The 16,884-nt window shown below is 34.8% G+C and overlaps 2 protein-coding genes across 2 annotated transcripts in view; both read right to left on the bottom strand.

Annotated features, from left to right (window-relative positions):
- Nucleotides 1-8,987, bottom strand: part of LOC117324210 (nuclear export mediator factor Nemf-like) — a 33,383-nt gene extending 24,396 nt beyond the window's left edge. The window contains exons 1-8 of the mRNA XM_033879955.1: nt 8,837-8,987; nt 3,146-3,214; nt 2,705-2,807; nt 2,312-2,437; nt 1,624-1,769; nt 1,022-1,089; nt 688-777; nt 285-358 (exon numbers count right to left, since the gene is read on the bottom strand). Of these exons, the coding sequence (XP_033735846.1) occupies nt 285-358; nt 688-777; nt 1,022-1,089; nt 1,624-1,769; nt 2,312-2,437; nt 2,705-2,807; nt 3,146-3,214; nt 8,837-8,892 (732 nt within the window). The 5' untranslated portion in view covers nt 8,893-8,987. The remainder of the gene's footprint in view (nt 1-284; nt 359-687; nt 778-1,021; nt 1,090-1,623; nt 1,770-2,311; nt 2,438-2,704; nt 2,808-3,145; nt 3,215-8,836) is intronic.
- A 6,572-nt stretch (nt 8,988-15,559) lies between these two features.
- Nucleotides 15,560-16,846, bottom strand: LOC117324209 (retinol dehydrogenase 14-like). Its single transcript, XM_033879954.1, has one exon. It carries the CDS (start codon nt 16,816-16,818, stop codon nt 15,874-15,876), a length of 945 nt encoding a protein of 314 aa, XP_033735845.1. The 5' UTR covers nt 16,819-16,846; the 3' UTR covers nt 15,560-15,873.
- Nucleotides 16,847-16,884: the final 38 nt, after the last annotated feature.

The raw sequence follows: 16,884 nt of genomic DNA, 5'->3' as shown, positions 1-16,884 counted from the left end.
ATGTTGTAACATGTCAAAAAGTAGCTAAAAGCAAACATGAAGGATGATAATAAAATATATAAGGTATTGGCTTGATCTGAATATCTTACAAGAAATTCAATTGAAAGTATCATTTGATTCACAATAATAATGATATCACAACACTAAGTAAAGTGGAACTAATAATCACAAAACTCTACAGAAAGAAACACTGTCCCGTGCTAAGTACATATTTGATTAATATTTGATGATTACATCATCACAATCAAACAAGTAGCATGTGTACATTACAAGTTTACACAGACCTTGCATGGTTCAGTCTTTAATAAATCAAACAACATCTCGGCCTCTTCCACAGCAATCCGTAGCTTTTCCATGTCTGTAACAAATTTAGTAAGACATCTTATGATATACTGCAATTACTTTCACATATCCTTATGCATTCACTGTAAACAAATAACTGTATTTCTGAGTTGAAATATTCATTCTTTTCATAGATTAATTGGCTGTTGACAAACTTAATGTGTATGACGATATGTATTCTTATGTAACATAATATGTAAAACATGAACTGTTTACACAGTTAAAGATTTCTCCACAAAGACAGCACCACTTAGAATTAACATTAACATAGATTAAAAATAAATAGAAATCTTCCAGATAGTACTAAGCTTTATATTATATAATCAAATAGTTTGTAATGGTTACCATCTTTAGCACTGAAGTGTTTTCCAATCTTTGCGTAATCAGGAACACCAGCCACCCGCAAACTGTGATCAACAATGGCAGGACCATAGTCTGAAACAAAAATGTGGAGGGTGTCCATTAGGTGTTGAGCCACAAGTCTAATTTTTCTTTTACTGAGGAACAATTCTTTCTATATGGAAACAATATTATCTACATACCCAGGGTAATATAGTTGTTTTATTATCCTTCAACCCAAAGTAATATAGTTGTTCTATTATCCATCAATATCTAACTGTAAAACAGTTTTTCTGTTGATAAAGTCTTGATATGTCCATTATGAAATTCAAATTGTTACCTAGATGTGACACCAGAACCTTTTTCAAAGAATCGCCCTCCTTTGCAGCAGTAAGAAGCTCCATTAACCTTTAAAGTTAAAACAATTGTATCCATTTTAAAACCAAATCAAGTACAGAAAAATTTGAAACCCTTGTCACAAGATCATAACTTATAACAATACATGATCAAACAGCACGAATCATTCAAGGCAATACAACACAGTCAGGAAATAATGAACCGATTGTAATGAAAATTGACGAGTGATGATTGATCGATATACCAACATTTCTTTGCTACAAAAAATTACTGTCTTTTTACAGTTATCTTCTCATGATCTAGACATGCAATTTTTTAATTCAGTTTTGGAAGGTTGACACAAGGCTAAACTTTATGTTCACATATGGATGTTAATTCAGGATGTTTGCTGACAACAAAATTGGTGTTGTTTTATCTTCATTCCAACCTTCCACATTCGAACTACTCCACTGAATCCTAGATCCCTACAAACAGCATGGAACTGTGCTTCATTTAGAGTAGTGGGTCTCATTCCGTTTGACAACTCATTAACTTGACTAGTTACAAAGATGTAGATCAATATTAAATAACTTCTGTCATACTCACTTTTCATCTGTAGGAACCTCATGTGTTTTGGTGGAGGTGATGGGATACTTTTCTCGTACAGCAAACCTCACATCCTGGCTCTGGTCAGTACGTGGTCGCAATATGTTCAGGATAGTAAACTCAAAATCAGTCAGCACAACATTTCCCTTTAAAGAAGATAAAACATAAAACTCTGACAATAGATTTGAAAATATTTTCAAATTATTTTACCAGTAAAAACCTTCAAAATGGTACCCATTCATTCTCTAAATTGGTGACTTACAAATCTGTCTGAATCATGAGGAATCAATTCATAGGCCCAACATTACGGTGATGTCTTATATTAAAATGCAACTTTCAGAATAATGTCTCTCTACTATGTACATAATTAGTAAATATTGGAATGGGTTGGCTGCCATTTGCAATAACCCAGTGCATATGAAATTTAATTTTTAGTTATGTCAGTAAACTAAACATTTGTGACTGCTTGAATTGAATAACAACATCTCTCGTGTACCAGACACAATGACTATTCAACTTCTGTAAAATACATCTGTTTTCCAATCTTCAACAATTGCAAGACAAGAATCATTTATTTTCTGTTTAAATATTGACCAGGTAGTTTAGTGAAAACATAGGTATCTCAAAGACTTCCTTATTTGTGTGGGATTTGTCAGTGTGGTAGCAATAGCTGTACAATAACACTTACTCTATCATAGAGTTCCAGGATGACATGGTACGCAGCATCACCTGACCCAAACTGGAGGTTAACTATTCTGTCTACACCAAGTTGTGTGACAGCCTCCAGACGTCGACCTTTGATGTGTTTTCTCAGCTGAAAACAAAAAACATGAAAAACTATTATTGAAACACAACTACATAACGAAAAATACCTGAACACCAGCTATGAATATACTGTAATGTACATATTTGATTTGTTAAAAAAGGTTGAGGTGTAAATCAAACAATGAAAAATGTTGCTTTAAATGTGATTTTGTCGTAGAGACAGTATATATTTATCTATAAGATAGAGGCGATCAATGGCAATGTACTAGCAGATACTATGTTTACTTCTCAATAAGATGGGGTTTTTTTAATTTACCTTCATCGAGAAACCTGAAGGAGCCATATTTTTTGGCCAATCAAACTCTGTACAGTGAATTCTGATGCCAGATTCTATAAGTATAACTGCCTTTTCCTCTGGCCTGCAAAAGAAAGTTTTCCCATAGATAAATTTAATTTGATACTGAATCAGCTAGATTTTCATTTCATTGAATAATGATGATTCGACAATAAAATGGTCATCACTTAGTGACCAGCTCAGTCTCTATACACAAAAGACATACAATTTCATGCTATAAAAGAATGCAAACTTAATTTCTTAATATACCGTATCCAAATAAGCTGAGAACCATTATAATTTATTCAAAAACATTCTTTAAATTCAATATTTTACAAGTGAAGTTATTTATATATAAACATATATATATAAACATATACTCATAATACGAAATTGACAGAAAAGCAAAAATCATTAACTCACCGTCCTAATTTGATGAGGTAGGTTTTGTTGTCAACATCATACACATTTACAACTCGCATTCCATAGAACCTACAATGTTAAAAAAATACCGTAATTGCTCTGTAGATAAATAATTTCTGACTTATTGAAATAAGGTCTCTATCGGGGCGTCTTCTGCCAATCAAGTAATGGTCAAGATGACTTACAGCAACTGACATTGTATAGCATTACATTTATACTGGTGTGTCGATGATCGAAAATTACCCAAAATAAATAGCCGATAAACAAATAAAAATGATCATCGTTGACAATTTTGAAAGGGTAATTATTTGGAGATTTTAATTTGAAAGTGGTCGAAAATCTTTGGCCTCGCTTATCTTTGTGAAAAGCCCAATCAAGAAGTAGTTTGATTCATCTTATAATATTTTACCGAAATATTCAATGACCATTTAAGTGATTATGGAGATTCAAATATATCAATAATAAATGCTTTGTTTGTGTTCAATCTTAAAAATAATGATAAGAAAGGCTAATTAAGACATGTAATAAATAAACTTGAGATGTATATAACTTTTCTACATTAGGACAATTTTGTTTTAAATTTAGAAAACCCATTAAAATCGGTAATTGATCAATTCGGTGTTCCAATTATCGACTCTGAAAGTGAAACCAATTGCCAACACTACATTTACATTTCTGTATGACGATATTATATACATGTATAATTACACAATTATCCAGTACAATCTTTCTTATTTTTTTTCTATCAGAATTAGTGGATAAATAATGTAATCATATAGAAGGAAGTTCCTGTCCAAATGTTCTAAATAAACATTGGTGGCTTGAGGGGGCGGGGGGACAGAAGAAGAGATTATTATTGGAACAACAAAAAGCTGACATAAATCATATTTCATGTGACAGTCAAGGTAATACAATGGGTAACAGGTCGTTTCGGTAACAAGTCGTTTCGGGACTTTTTCGGAAGTCGTTTCGGGACATTCGGAAGTCGTTTCGGTAGAAGTTCGGGTCGTTTCGGTAGAAGTTCGGGTCGTTTCGGGAGATAATTTTCAAAAATTGTTATAACAACCCATGCCCGAGAAATAAAGTCTATACAGGTTGATTTCATTACTTTGATATCATATACATGTATAAAGCATTAAGAAAGTAATAGTTAACAAATAATCAAAGAAATGAATAGTTACTATTTTGATGTTTAATTCCTTGATATTGTGTATTTATTCCTTGATATTGTGTATTTATCTTTTTATTATTTTATTATTGAAGCTGCACCCGTAGATAATTGATACATTATTAATCAATGATTACTGCTGATTTTGAAAACAATTGTATCATTAATACAAACAATGTTTTCTTAGTCGGCGCTGATTGATGTGTGCTTTACGTACGACGGTGGAGTGACGCGACCCTGGTGAGAAAACATAATTAATTAATTACTTACGGGCGCATACCAGCTGATTATTACACTAATTGGGGCGACTCTTGTAAGAAAACATAATTATACCTAGTTAATTAATTTTATACATGCGTATACCTACATGTACCGATCATTACACTAATGAATTGGAGCAACTCTGGTAAGAAAACATAATTAATTGTTACTCCATGGATGAGGAAAAACATTAACAATGGGTATATTAAATACTGTCACCAATTGGCACCTATCAATTGAATCTCTCAACATGTCTTCATCGGATCTTTGTGTCGCGTGTACGAAACCCGTTCGTCCTCGACAGGAGGGTCTTGAGTGTGACAAGTGCTCCAGATGGCAACATAGAACGTGCAATTCAGGTGAGTGTTGTGAAAAAAATTGTTACATGTTTAGAATTTAAAATGCGATTACAGGGGCCTTTCCTATGGAAATTAAACAAGACAAATTGTTGATATTCTAATAGTCTGTATTGACATATTTTATTACATTATTTTAATATCATAACACAGGTTTTATGGCTATTTCTTAGATACCATTTCTTATTTTGAAAGAAAGTACGGCAACAGTTTTTTTTATAATGTAAAAAGCATTAAAAATAGGCTTTATGACATTTTCTTAGAAAACATACTTATATTGAAAGAAAGTTAACAAGAAAGTATGTAAATGCCGAAATTATTTTTTTTTTAAATTCTCCGGGCCCATGTAAAGTATTTGTTCTCATTGCTGTATGCTTATATTTGTGTATATGTTTATATGAATAATTGATGTTGTATATTTGATACTAGCTGTGAGGTGTCTTGAATCAGATAGATAAAATATATACATGTAGTTTACGATAAGATAGAAAATATTTTACATATATAAGAATTACGGAAAGATAGAGAAAATATATACATGTAGTTTACGGCAAAATAGTTAAGGTTATAGGTATAGAATTACGAGAAGATAGAGAAAATATATACATGTAGTTTACGATAAGATAGAAAATATTTTACATATATAAGAATTACGAAAAGATAGAGAAAATATATACATGTAGTTTACGATAAGATAGAAAATATTTTACATATATAAGAATTACGGAAAGATAGAGAAAATATATACATGTAGTTTACGGCAAAATAGTTAAGGTTATAGGTATAGAATTACGAGAAGATAGAGAAAATATGTACATGTAGTTTATGATAAGATAGAAAATATTTTACATATATAAGAATTACGAAAAGATAGAGAAAATATATACATGTAGTTTACGATAAGATAGAAAATATTTTACATATATAAGAATTACGGAAAGATAGAGAAAATATATACATGTAGTTTACGATAAGATAGAAAATATTTTACATATATAAGAATTACGGAAAGATAGAGAAAATATATACATGTAGTTTACGGCAAAATAGTTAAGGTTATAGGTATAGAATTACGAGAAGATAGAGAAAATATATACATGTAGTTTATGATAAGATAGAAAATATTTTACATATATAAGAATTACGGAAAGATAGAGAAAATATGTACATGTAGTTTACGGCAAAATAGTTAAGGTTATAGGTATAGAATTACGAGAAGATAGAGAAAATATGTACATGTAGTTTATGATAAGATAGAAAATATTTTACATATATAAGAATTACGAAAAGATAGAGAAAATATATACATGTAGTTTACGATAAGATAGAAAATATTTTACATATATAAGAATTACGGAAAGATAGAGAAAATATATACATGTAGTTTACGGCAAAATAGTTAAGGTTATAGGTATAGAATTACGAGAAGATAGAGAAAATATGTACATGTAGTTTATGATAAGATAGAAAATATTTTACATATATAAGAATTACGAAAAGATAGAGAAAATATATACATGTAGTTTACGATAAGATAGAAAATATTTTACATATATAAGAATTACGGAAAGATAGAGAAAATATATACATGTAGTTTACGATAAGATAGAAAATATTTTACATATATAAGAATTACGGAAAGATAGAGAAAATATGTACATGTAGTTTACGGCAAAATAGTTAAGGTTATAGGTATAGAATTACGGAAAGATAGAGAAAATATGTACATGTAGTTTACGGCAAAATAGTTAAGGTTATAGGTATAGAATTACGGAAAGATAGAGAAAATATGTACATGTAGTTTACGGCAAAATAGTTAAGGTTTTTGGTATATAATTGCGTTTATATTTTAGGCGTAACGAGGAATGAATACAGGAACATGGCGAAGGATTTAATGCAACTTGACTGGTCGTGTGCACTCTGCAATCGTCCAGATCCAGAGGAGCCAGCAGATGATTCCTTTAACATATCAACGGCATTCCAGGTTACCGAAGCGACACATGAGGTCCATTTTCATGTCGGCTATTAGAACCAACAACGACGTAGAAGGGTGGCACAACAGGTTGAATTCCCGAGTCAACATCAGGGGTCCCGTTCCATTTTATCTGTTGTTGCAGGAGCTCTTCAGGGAAGCCACCGCGATCCCCCTTCAATCAAAGATGGTTTGCGAGAACAAGCTCGCAAGATACCAGCGCAAGAAAACACGGGACATTCAGAGGGAAGTCTTTCGTTTGTGGGGACAGTATACAGATGGTGAGGTTTCAACCTCCCAGCTGATGCGGAGGATAGGACGTTTGTTACATTGAAAGTGTGTTTATGTAGATGAACTGTAGTGTTGTGTTGTGTAGTGTTGTGTAGTGCTATGTTGTGCTGATGTAGTGCTATAGTAGTGAAGAACATTTTGTTTATAGATATGTATATAGTTTGTAGTGCTGAATGAACATTTTGTTAGTTTATTTCCAGGATGGTCCAATCATGCAATGTTAATTTATGTAGCGCTTATGTAGTTCTCTCGTAGTTTTGTTCATAGATATGTTTATAGATTGTAGTGTTAATAGATATCATGAATTAAAATTTAAAAAAAATAAAAAAAATATTAATAATAAAAAAAAGCAAAAAAAAATAAAAAAAATATGGGGCTTCAGAAAAGCAGGGTCCACGTCCCGAGTCCTGGGTACACAGATATACATGTATATTATATATTAATTTATTGTGTAGCGAATGCTTTTCAACAGCATGTCATATAATATATGCATTTATGTGGTAACTTGTTTTTATTATTAATTGATTTATATTATATAATTTCATTTTACATCATTGTTATTTTTATGAACTTATAATAAAATTATTGTTTGTTACACTGATATTTTTACACTGTTATATTTGCTTGTTATTAATGATAATAAAAACATTACATGTGCGTTGTGGTTTTGTGCTGATTTTCCATAATATTCTCATGTAGTTTTATGCAGCTTCGGGTCAAAAGTCTTTCCGTAACATTACAGAAATATTTCCTAGAGAAAAAAAAGAATATATTAGCCTACCAAATGGATGTTAACTACGCAGACTTTTGACCCGTGGCACGTGGCAGAGTTCATCACAACCCGGAAGAAAAAACGTAGTAAGGGACATAACCCTAACTATCGTAAAGAAACATACAGATGTTGAACCAAACAACAGAACTGCAATTAATACAATTATGATAGAATATAAATTATTTTAGAAGTCTACCGAAACGTCCTATCAATGTCCCGAAATATCTTGAGAATGTACCGAAACGACTCGATACGACTTCGAGTCGTTTCGGTAGTCCCGAAACGACTTGTTACCGAAACGACTTGTTACCGAAACGACTAGCATTCGAACAATGAGGTACAGTAAGTAAATTAAATAGCTTAATGTAATTATGTCAAGTTTTATAAATAGACTATGTAGTATGTATATACACGTTGTAGATTATTAAAAAATATAAATAGACAGGTTTACCAGGAACATCATGACAAAGTATGGTAATAATATGTCACAGTAATTTATTTAATTTCGTCATTATAGATTATTCTACTCAATCAAAAAAAAATGAAATCTTAGTGGCATGTCTACCGTCTGACCACGGTCTCATAGATAGGTAATATTTCTATGTCCGTGTGTGTGTGTGTGTGGGGGGGGGGGGGGGGGGGGGCAAAATATTAGATAATTTCATTAACACTTTGTTATTTTTAAGATACTGTTACATATTAAAGTTATTACATGATTATATAAGGTCATACTGACTGACTGTGTAATGTGTACGACTGTTTTGTATGTCTTTATCTGTTGATTTGATAATCATAATCGTGATAGGAATACAATATCCCTGCGAGACTGACCCATGATCACACCACTAACAAAATTTTGTGTCAAACGAACCTTTGTAACTCTTTTATCCCGACAGCTATGTCGATAGTGCTAAATCGTGACTTCATCTTGAACGGTCTGTGTCTGTTTACGGGAAAAAACGGTGACGAAACCTATCACGTCATGAGGTTTCACAATAACCTTTTCCTGTTACAAAAATAAACCTATCCATGTCAAGGAAGCGCTTATACCCGTCCTATCTACCAAACGCCTACTCTACGCGGACGATTGCTTATATTTTCGCGCCAAATCATAAAGATAAATAGCACTGACTTCTATAACATTAGGCCTATAATCTAAGTGTTTGTAAACAGATACAGTTCTAGGCTATCCAAACTAGTATAAAAAAAAAAAGAAATATGTTATTGTGAAACTGATAGATAGTACACAAGAGCCAATTTTGACATTTATTTCAATATTGTGTCTGACAAGTTTAGGGACACCAGGACCAGAGACGTCAGAGTCTGTGGTATCAGAGACGTATATACAAGTCTCTGGTAGTTTTAACGCGTTGAGACTTAACGCGTAAAGCTTTAACGCGTTACCAGCTTAACGCGTTAAATGTTTTCTTGGAATTTTCAACGCGTTAAAATTGTTCCTATAGCTAGCATTTAACGTGATAACACGTTAAAAGTTGTAGCTTTTGTTTTAACGCGTTAAAATGACTAAAATAACAGACGAATCGAATTCCTTGTTGCATATACAAATGTATAAGTATTTGAAGGACTAACAGTGTGGCTGCTAGAGCCAGCTTTCTTGAGAGAATGCATTGACTCTACCGTCAGATATTGTTATTGTGTTGGCATGGGGTGTAATGCTGACACAAGAGACACCCTTGTACAAAGGTGACACCTTTTTCTCTCCATTTTATTATAGAGTTTATATTGATACATTTTACTAACTTAATACGATTTTTTCAATATACGACGGTGCCGTCTGGTCAGGTGTATTGGTCCCAGTTCTTAGCCCCATAATCCATGATTATTTACATACATGATGGATCATATGGCAGCCGACCACCATAGACGGACATCTCGTTATCTGTAAACTGCGTTTATAACACGGTATAATGTATGATGTTCTGTATAATCTCATCAATTTTCAAAGATGACAAAACCACAGGGGCTTGGCACGATTTTCCAAATGATAGTCTAAATATATATGTATATAGTATCTGATACTATATACATATATATATAGACTATCATTTGGAAAATCGTGCCAAGCCCCTGTGGACAAAACTACCAAATCGCTGAACAAAATGACACAACTCGAAACGTCTGTAAAAAAAAATGTGACGTCATCAGAATGTAGGCCTACCAGTTACAGAAGTGTACAACAATGTATCTTACAGACCTAGATCTACACAAATGAGCAAAAAAATGAAGCATAGTGAAAGAGGAAACATTTGTTGGTTCATTGCACAAATTGATTATTTTGATACGGTCTCTGTTTAAATCGGTTTTTCAGAAATATCAACGTCCTCTTTTATGTGTTGATGTTCTGTCAACGCGTACTGAAATGTTCTGTCATTAAACTGTGTGAAAAACATCTGCAGACGAAAACAAACCAAACCAAAAAGTTTATACATGTCCACTGACAATATCGCCGACGGGACTGAGGGATTGTCTTGGCACAGCCCCAAGGCATTCTTGAACCACTGCCCGAACCTCTCTCCTCGAAGCCTCCATATTTTCCATCTTCCATGAAGAATTCACCCGAATGCTGATATATACAAGGGTGCAACTGATTGGTTAATCTGATAAAGTTTGACGCGTTAAAATGATTATGAACGTGATAAAACTGTTTTTAACGCGTTAAATGATAACTACATTTAACGCGTTAAACATTTAACACGTTAAGCTTTGACGCCTTAAGCTTTACGCGTTAGTGTTAACGCGTTTAATCTATTTTAACGCGTTAAATGTTATGTTTAACGCGTTAAATGTATCTCGTTTTTGACATGAACGGCCTTTCATAGTTATTGAGACGTGTATAATATATATATACCTGAAGGTCTTTGACCCTGGAGATTGGTGTGCATCTCAGGACCATCATAATTTGTTAATTTTATCAGAGACGTGACACACTTATATACATATCTCTGATTTCATAAAACGTATCCCAGTAATTGTATAGTATGTGAGTGACACGATCAGACCAGAGATGTATGTATCACGAGACGTTACAGAGATTTATATATAGATCTCTGGACATCCGCCCGGAGGGTTTGGTGGCCACCCTCTCATGATCTTGTAGGCAAAAATGTCTCAACTGAAAGTATGAAAATATAATTGATTTTTTTTTTTCAAGAACATTATTTTGAAAAATCAAATTAAATGGAATACCTACAAACAGAGACATATATACATTTACAAAATAACGTTTTTGAAAAAAACCGTGCACAAACAAGGGAGATAATCCATTATTCAATTACATACGCGTACATAATGTATCACAATTATCTGAGTAACCACCTCTCTTATAGCTCTTTTCAACAGAGTCACTTATTACTCAATGCTCGATGCATATGAATCCACCCATCCCCACCCCCCACCCGAACACGGCATTCCAAAGGATTTCATAGCAATGAAGTATATTTTGAGATTTTCAGCCTTTTTATGTGCGAAATGTAACAACAAAACCGTTTCTCTTTGTAACATATTGATTTAACAGATATATTTCATTAAGAATTATTTGATGATGCAAAACCTTTACCAAAAGTTTACTCCAGGCTTTTGCTAAGTCATCTCATAAGATTAACTTCATTTATGTTTTTAATTTACAATATATTATCCATTTAGCTATTTTTGGTGTTGTTACACGTATGAAAAATAAGCCAAACAAAAAATAAACATATTTTTTATTGAAAGAAATGTGATCTTTGTGACCTTTGACCTTTCCTAGTTGATTGGTCATAGATGAAAAATATTGAAAGGAAAATAACCTTTGAGAAATACACTATCTTGTGATATATAACACTCAATACACATGGAAGATTACATTTATATAGAAAAAATTGATTTAGAAAATTTGTTAATTTTACCTACAAATTCCTTAAAAACCTCCAAACAGGAAGGTGTTAACATACATATATGAATTTGAGAAACATCAATATAAAAATAGCGATAACAAAATCAATCGCAAGAGTCATGATGGCAATCCGTCAGTCATTTCGTTTTTTTATGCACCAAGAGGATCCTTCCAGTATGGACAGACGGTCCATGGACAAAACCAGGACGAATTGAAATAGGGCTAAAATGGAACAGGGTATGAAACCATCATTTAGTTTCACTTTTGCCAAGAAAATTCCTGTTTTTGCCCAATAATAGTCTTCAGGAAAAAAAACTTTGCACAGACTAACAAATTATCACATCCTTCATGCACACTGTAACACGAAAAATATATAATCGACAACTGTACAGACTTATAATATATTACATATATTATTATATATTACTGCATAGGAGCCCTTAACTCTATTTATGTCATTGAGGTACTCCATATGACCCATGTCATTCCATAGGACACCTACTCATGGCAGTCACTCAATAGGACTAATCACTGATGGTGATCACTCAATAGGATCAATCACTCCACTCACGACAATAACTCCAATGGAACCCATCACTTTACCTATGACTATCATTTCATCGGAACCCACCACTCTACTCATGACAATCACTTCACAGGACCTCATCACTCTACTCATGACAATCCCCTCCATAGGCCCTGTTACTCTACTCATGACAATTCCCTCCATAGGTCTTGTCACTCTACTCATGACAATCCCCTCCATAGGCCCTGTCACTCTACTCATGACAATCCCCTCCATAGGCCCTGTCACTCTACTCATGACAACACCCTCCATAGGCCCTGTCACTCTACTCATGACAACCCCCTCCATAGGTCTTGTCACTCTACTCATGACAATCCCCTCCATAGGCCCTGTCACTCTACTCATGACAACACCCTCCATAGGCCCTGTCACTCTACTCATGACAACCCCCTCCATAGGTCTTGTCACTCTACTCATGACAATCCCCTCCATAGGTCTTGTCACTCTACTCATGACAATCCCCTCCATAGGTCTTGTCACTCTACTCATGACAATCCCCTCCATAGACCTTGTCACTCTACTCATGACAATCCCCTCCATAGGTCTTGTCACTCTACTCATGACAATTCCCTCCATAGGTCCTGTCACTCTACTCATGACAACACCCTCCAAAGACCTTGTCACTCTACTCATGATAATCCTCTATATAGGCCTTGTCACACTTCTCATGACAATCCCCTCAAAACCTTGTCACTCTACTTATGACAATCCTCTCCATGGGCCTTGTCACTCTACTCATGACAATCCCCTCAAAACCTTGTCAATCTACTTATGACAACACCCTCCATGGGCCTTGTCACTCTACTCATGACGATCTCCTACAGAGGCCTTGTAACTCTACACTCATGACAATCCCCTCCATAGGCGCTGTCAATCTACTCATGACAATCCCCTCCATAGGTCTTGTCACTCTACTCATGACAACCCCCTCCATAGGTCCTGTCACTCTACTCATGACAACACCCTCCATAGACCTTGTCACTCTACTCATGACAACCCCCTCCATAGGCCTTGTCGCCCTACTCATGACAATCCCCTCCATAGGTCTTGTCATTCTACTCATGACAATCCCCTATTTCCCTCCAAAGGCCTTGTCACTCTACTCATGATAATCCTCTATATAGGCCTTGTCACACTTCTCATGACAATCCCCTCAAAACCTTGTCACTCTACTTATGACAATCCTCTCCATAGGTCTTGTCACTCTACTCATGACTACACCCTCCATGGACCATGTCACTCTGCTCATGACAATCCTCTCCATGGGCCTTGTCACTCTACTCATGACAATCCCCTCAAAACCTTGTCGCCCTACTCATGACAATCCCCTCCATTAGATCCTGTCATTCTGCTCATGACAATCCCCTATTTCACTCCATGGGCCCTGCCACTTTATTCATGACAATTCCCTCCATAGGTCTTGTCACTCTACCCATGACAATCCACTTCATAGGCCTTGTCACTCTACCCATGACAATCCCCTCCATAGGTCTTGTCACTCTACCCATGACAATCCACTTCATAGGCCTTGTCACTCTACCCATGACAATCCCCTCCATAGGTCTTGTCACTCTACCCATGACAATCCACTTCATAGGCCTTGTCACTCTACCCATGACAATCCACTTCATAGGCCTTGTCACTTTACTCATGACAATCCCCTCCATAGACCTTGTCACTCTACTCATGACAATTCCCTCCATAGGCCTTGACACTCTATTCATGAAAATTCCCCTATAGGCCCTGTCAGTCTACTCATGACAATCAACTCCATAGGCCTTGTCACTTTACTCATGACAACCCCCTCCATAGGCCTTGTCACTCTACTCATGACAACCCCCTCCATAAACCTTGTCACTCTACACTCTTGACAGTCCTTCCACATTATCTCATCGCTATAGTATAATACTCAAGTCCCCTGATCATAATTCCATAGGGTCCTATCCCTCCTATGCTAATAAACTCTAAAGGATACATTACTATACCCATGCCAATAACTCCAGTGGACCCTGTCAATCCTGCCATAGGACCCCATCACTCTAGTCAGTGGACCCTACCACTCTTCTCATGTCAATCCTGCCATATGACCCCATCACTCTATCCATACTCCATGCCAGTAACCCCATTACTCTATCCATAAGAATCACTCCATAGTATCCCAATCGCCCTTCTCAAAAAGACCACTCAATTAAATCATCACTCTATGATACTCATTCTGTGAATTATGTCAATCTAAGGTAGCACACCACAGTAAGACAGCCTGGCCATGGGCAATTTTTTTGTTAAGCAAATAACTCCTGTATTATGATATGTATAAAAAATGAAAAAATAAATGTACACTATAATTGGTATATCCAGTATGAAGTAGTACATACAGGCTTCACATTTATTAAAACAAAAATCAATAAATTGGTTCCGGATTTTAAATATCCGGATTTTCCGAACGTGTGTTTACACAGGAAATTTAGTTTCGCCTACAGTGCAAAATGGAAGCCCACAGAAAAGGTAAGATAGCGGAAAAACTTAATTTACAACATATGTCCAAACAAGATTAATTCTGTCTTTGGGATAGAGATACTTAATTTTAAATAGGTTTCAGAAAAAAAATTGTGTAGAGAATTGTGCCATTTTGGGTCAAATATCATAATATTTTGCAATTTTTGAGAATTTTTTAAGCTGTTACCATGGTATTCACAGCTCTAAAAACCACAGAAAATATCAGTTTACTTCTCCTTCAGAGCTCTATTAAAATTGCAAATGTTGTACAGATTTCAAATATATATACTTTATTAGAGGTTATATGTAAGGTTAACTGGCAATGTTTACATATCTAAAGCATGTGCCATATTTTTCAGAATTTGGCATTTTTACTGTACACTGCTACCTAATCCTTTCTTTAAGTACATGTTATATACTTCAGTATGTGCTGCATACATTATGTAATGTTGTTTTTGTCTGATGAAGGCTATTTGATGACACTATAAATTGATATACATTCTTCACAAGTTGTGATACCTTATATATATGGTCAATTGGGACCCACAAGTAAGGATAAGATTGGAGGGGTAACTTCTTCAATATCCAGTTTTATAAAATAAATGAGTGAAAACCGAAAAAAAAAAGATGATTTTGATTTTAATACTACCAAAATGTAAAACAGAAAATCAAACAGACACACATTAGCAGCAATACAATGGGAAAAATTGTTTATTTTTGAATTGACAATATCTTATCTGCATTTGTAATTAGATTGTCAATAAAATGTTATGCACAAACAATGTGATGCAGAAAAAAAGTCCTCAAATACACTTGTACTGAATTCTCATTATATCTGGCACCAGCATTACTTTAACATAACAAATGATGTATGTAGAGCACTTGGTAAATGTTTAGTCTACGATTGCTTGAAAACAAAGAATAATTAAATGGTTCACCTAAGACCTGTCAATTTTTCACTGATAGCATACAGTTCTGGTACACTTTGTTTGGAAATTTCACTCCATTTACTTTCTTCACAATTTGCATAGTAACCCCCTGAAGCATGGTCAAGTTTTTCTGAAACTGCACAATGAACGATAGTTTGACATCCTTCCTCGGGTGACTTAATGAATAACCAGAACAGTGGCTGTAGACAGAATCGTAACACCTGGGATAATCTATGTCTCCCAAGTTCTGTGTTGACCATGCCTGGGGAAAGGGTATGGACAGCCACTCCAGTGCCTTTAAGTTTTAAGTGAAGTTCCCTTGCAAAGTAAATATTAGCTAATTTACTGTCAGCATATGGATTGTTATGCTTGCTGTTCAAGTCTTTCAAGTCAAGTTTTCCAAACTTGTGAAGACTAGATGATACAAAGACAATTCTACTTGGAGTCGATTTCTTCAGCAGATCCAAAAGAAGGTTTGTCATTAGAAAGTTTCCAAAGTGATTGACAGCCATGTTTATTTCAAAACCATCTTCAGTGATGGCGAAAGGATGTGCCATAACAGCAGCATTATTGATCAACACGTCCAGCCTCCTCTCATTTGCATTTATATCCTCACAGAACTGTTTTACAGATGACATCGATGACAGATCGAGTTTAGCAATTTGTAATTCCCCTTTCGATGTCCTCTGACGAATGTCATCGATAGCCTGTTTTGCTTTCACCAGATCTCGACATGCCAAAATCACTTTAGCGTCACGTTTAGCCAGTTCTAAGGCTGTCGCTTTTCCTAATCCACAGTTTGCTCCCGTGATAAGGACAGTTTTACCGGACATCAAACGTAAGCTAGTACACGTGATTGCGGTTCGAGAACATCTTTTGAGAATGCAAAGTGCTACAGCTGAGATTCCACCTCCAACAACAGTGAGCCAAAACCATGAAGGTGAAGACATGCTTAAAGTACCTTGGTTAACTTTATTTTTCAGTGTTCCGAATGTACACGGAAATGTCAAACTCAT

Source organism: Pecten maximus, chromosome 3 (assembly GCF_902652985.1).
Source record: "Pecten maximus chromosome 3, xPecMax1.1, whole genome shotgun sequence".
NCBI lineage: Eukaryota > Metazoa > Mollusca > Bivalvia > Pectinida > Pectinidae > Pecten > Pecten maximus.
This window is presented reverse-complemented; position numbering and strand designations above follow the sequence as displayed.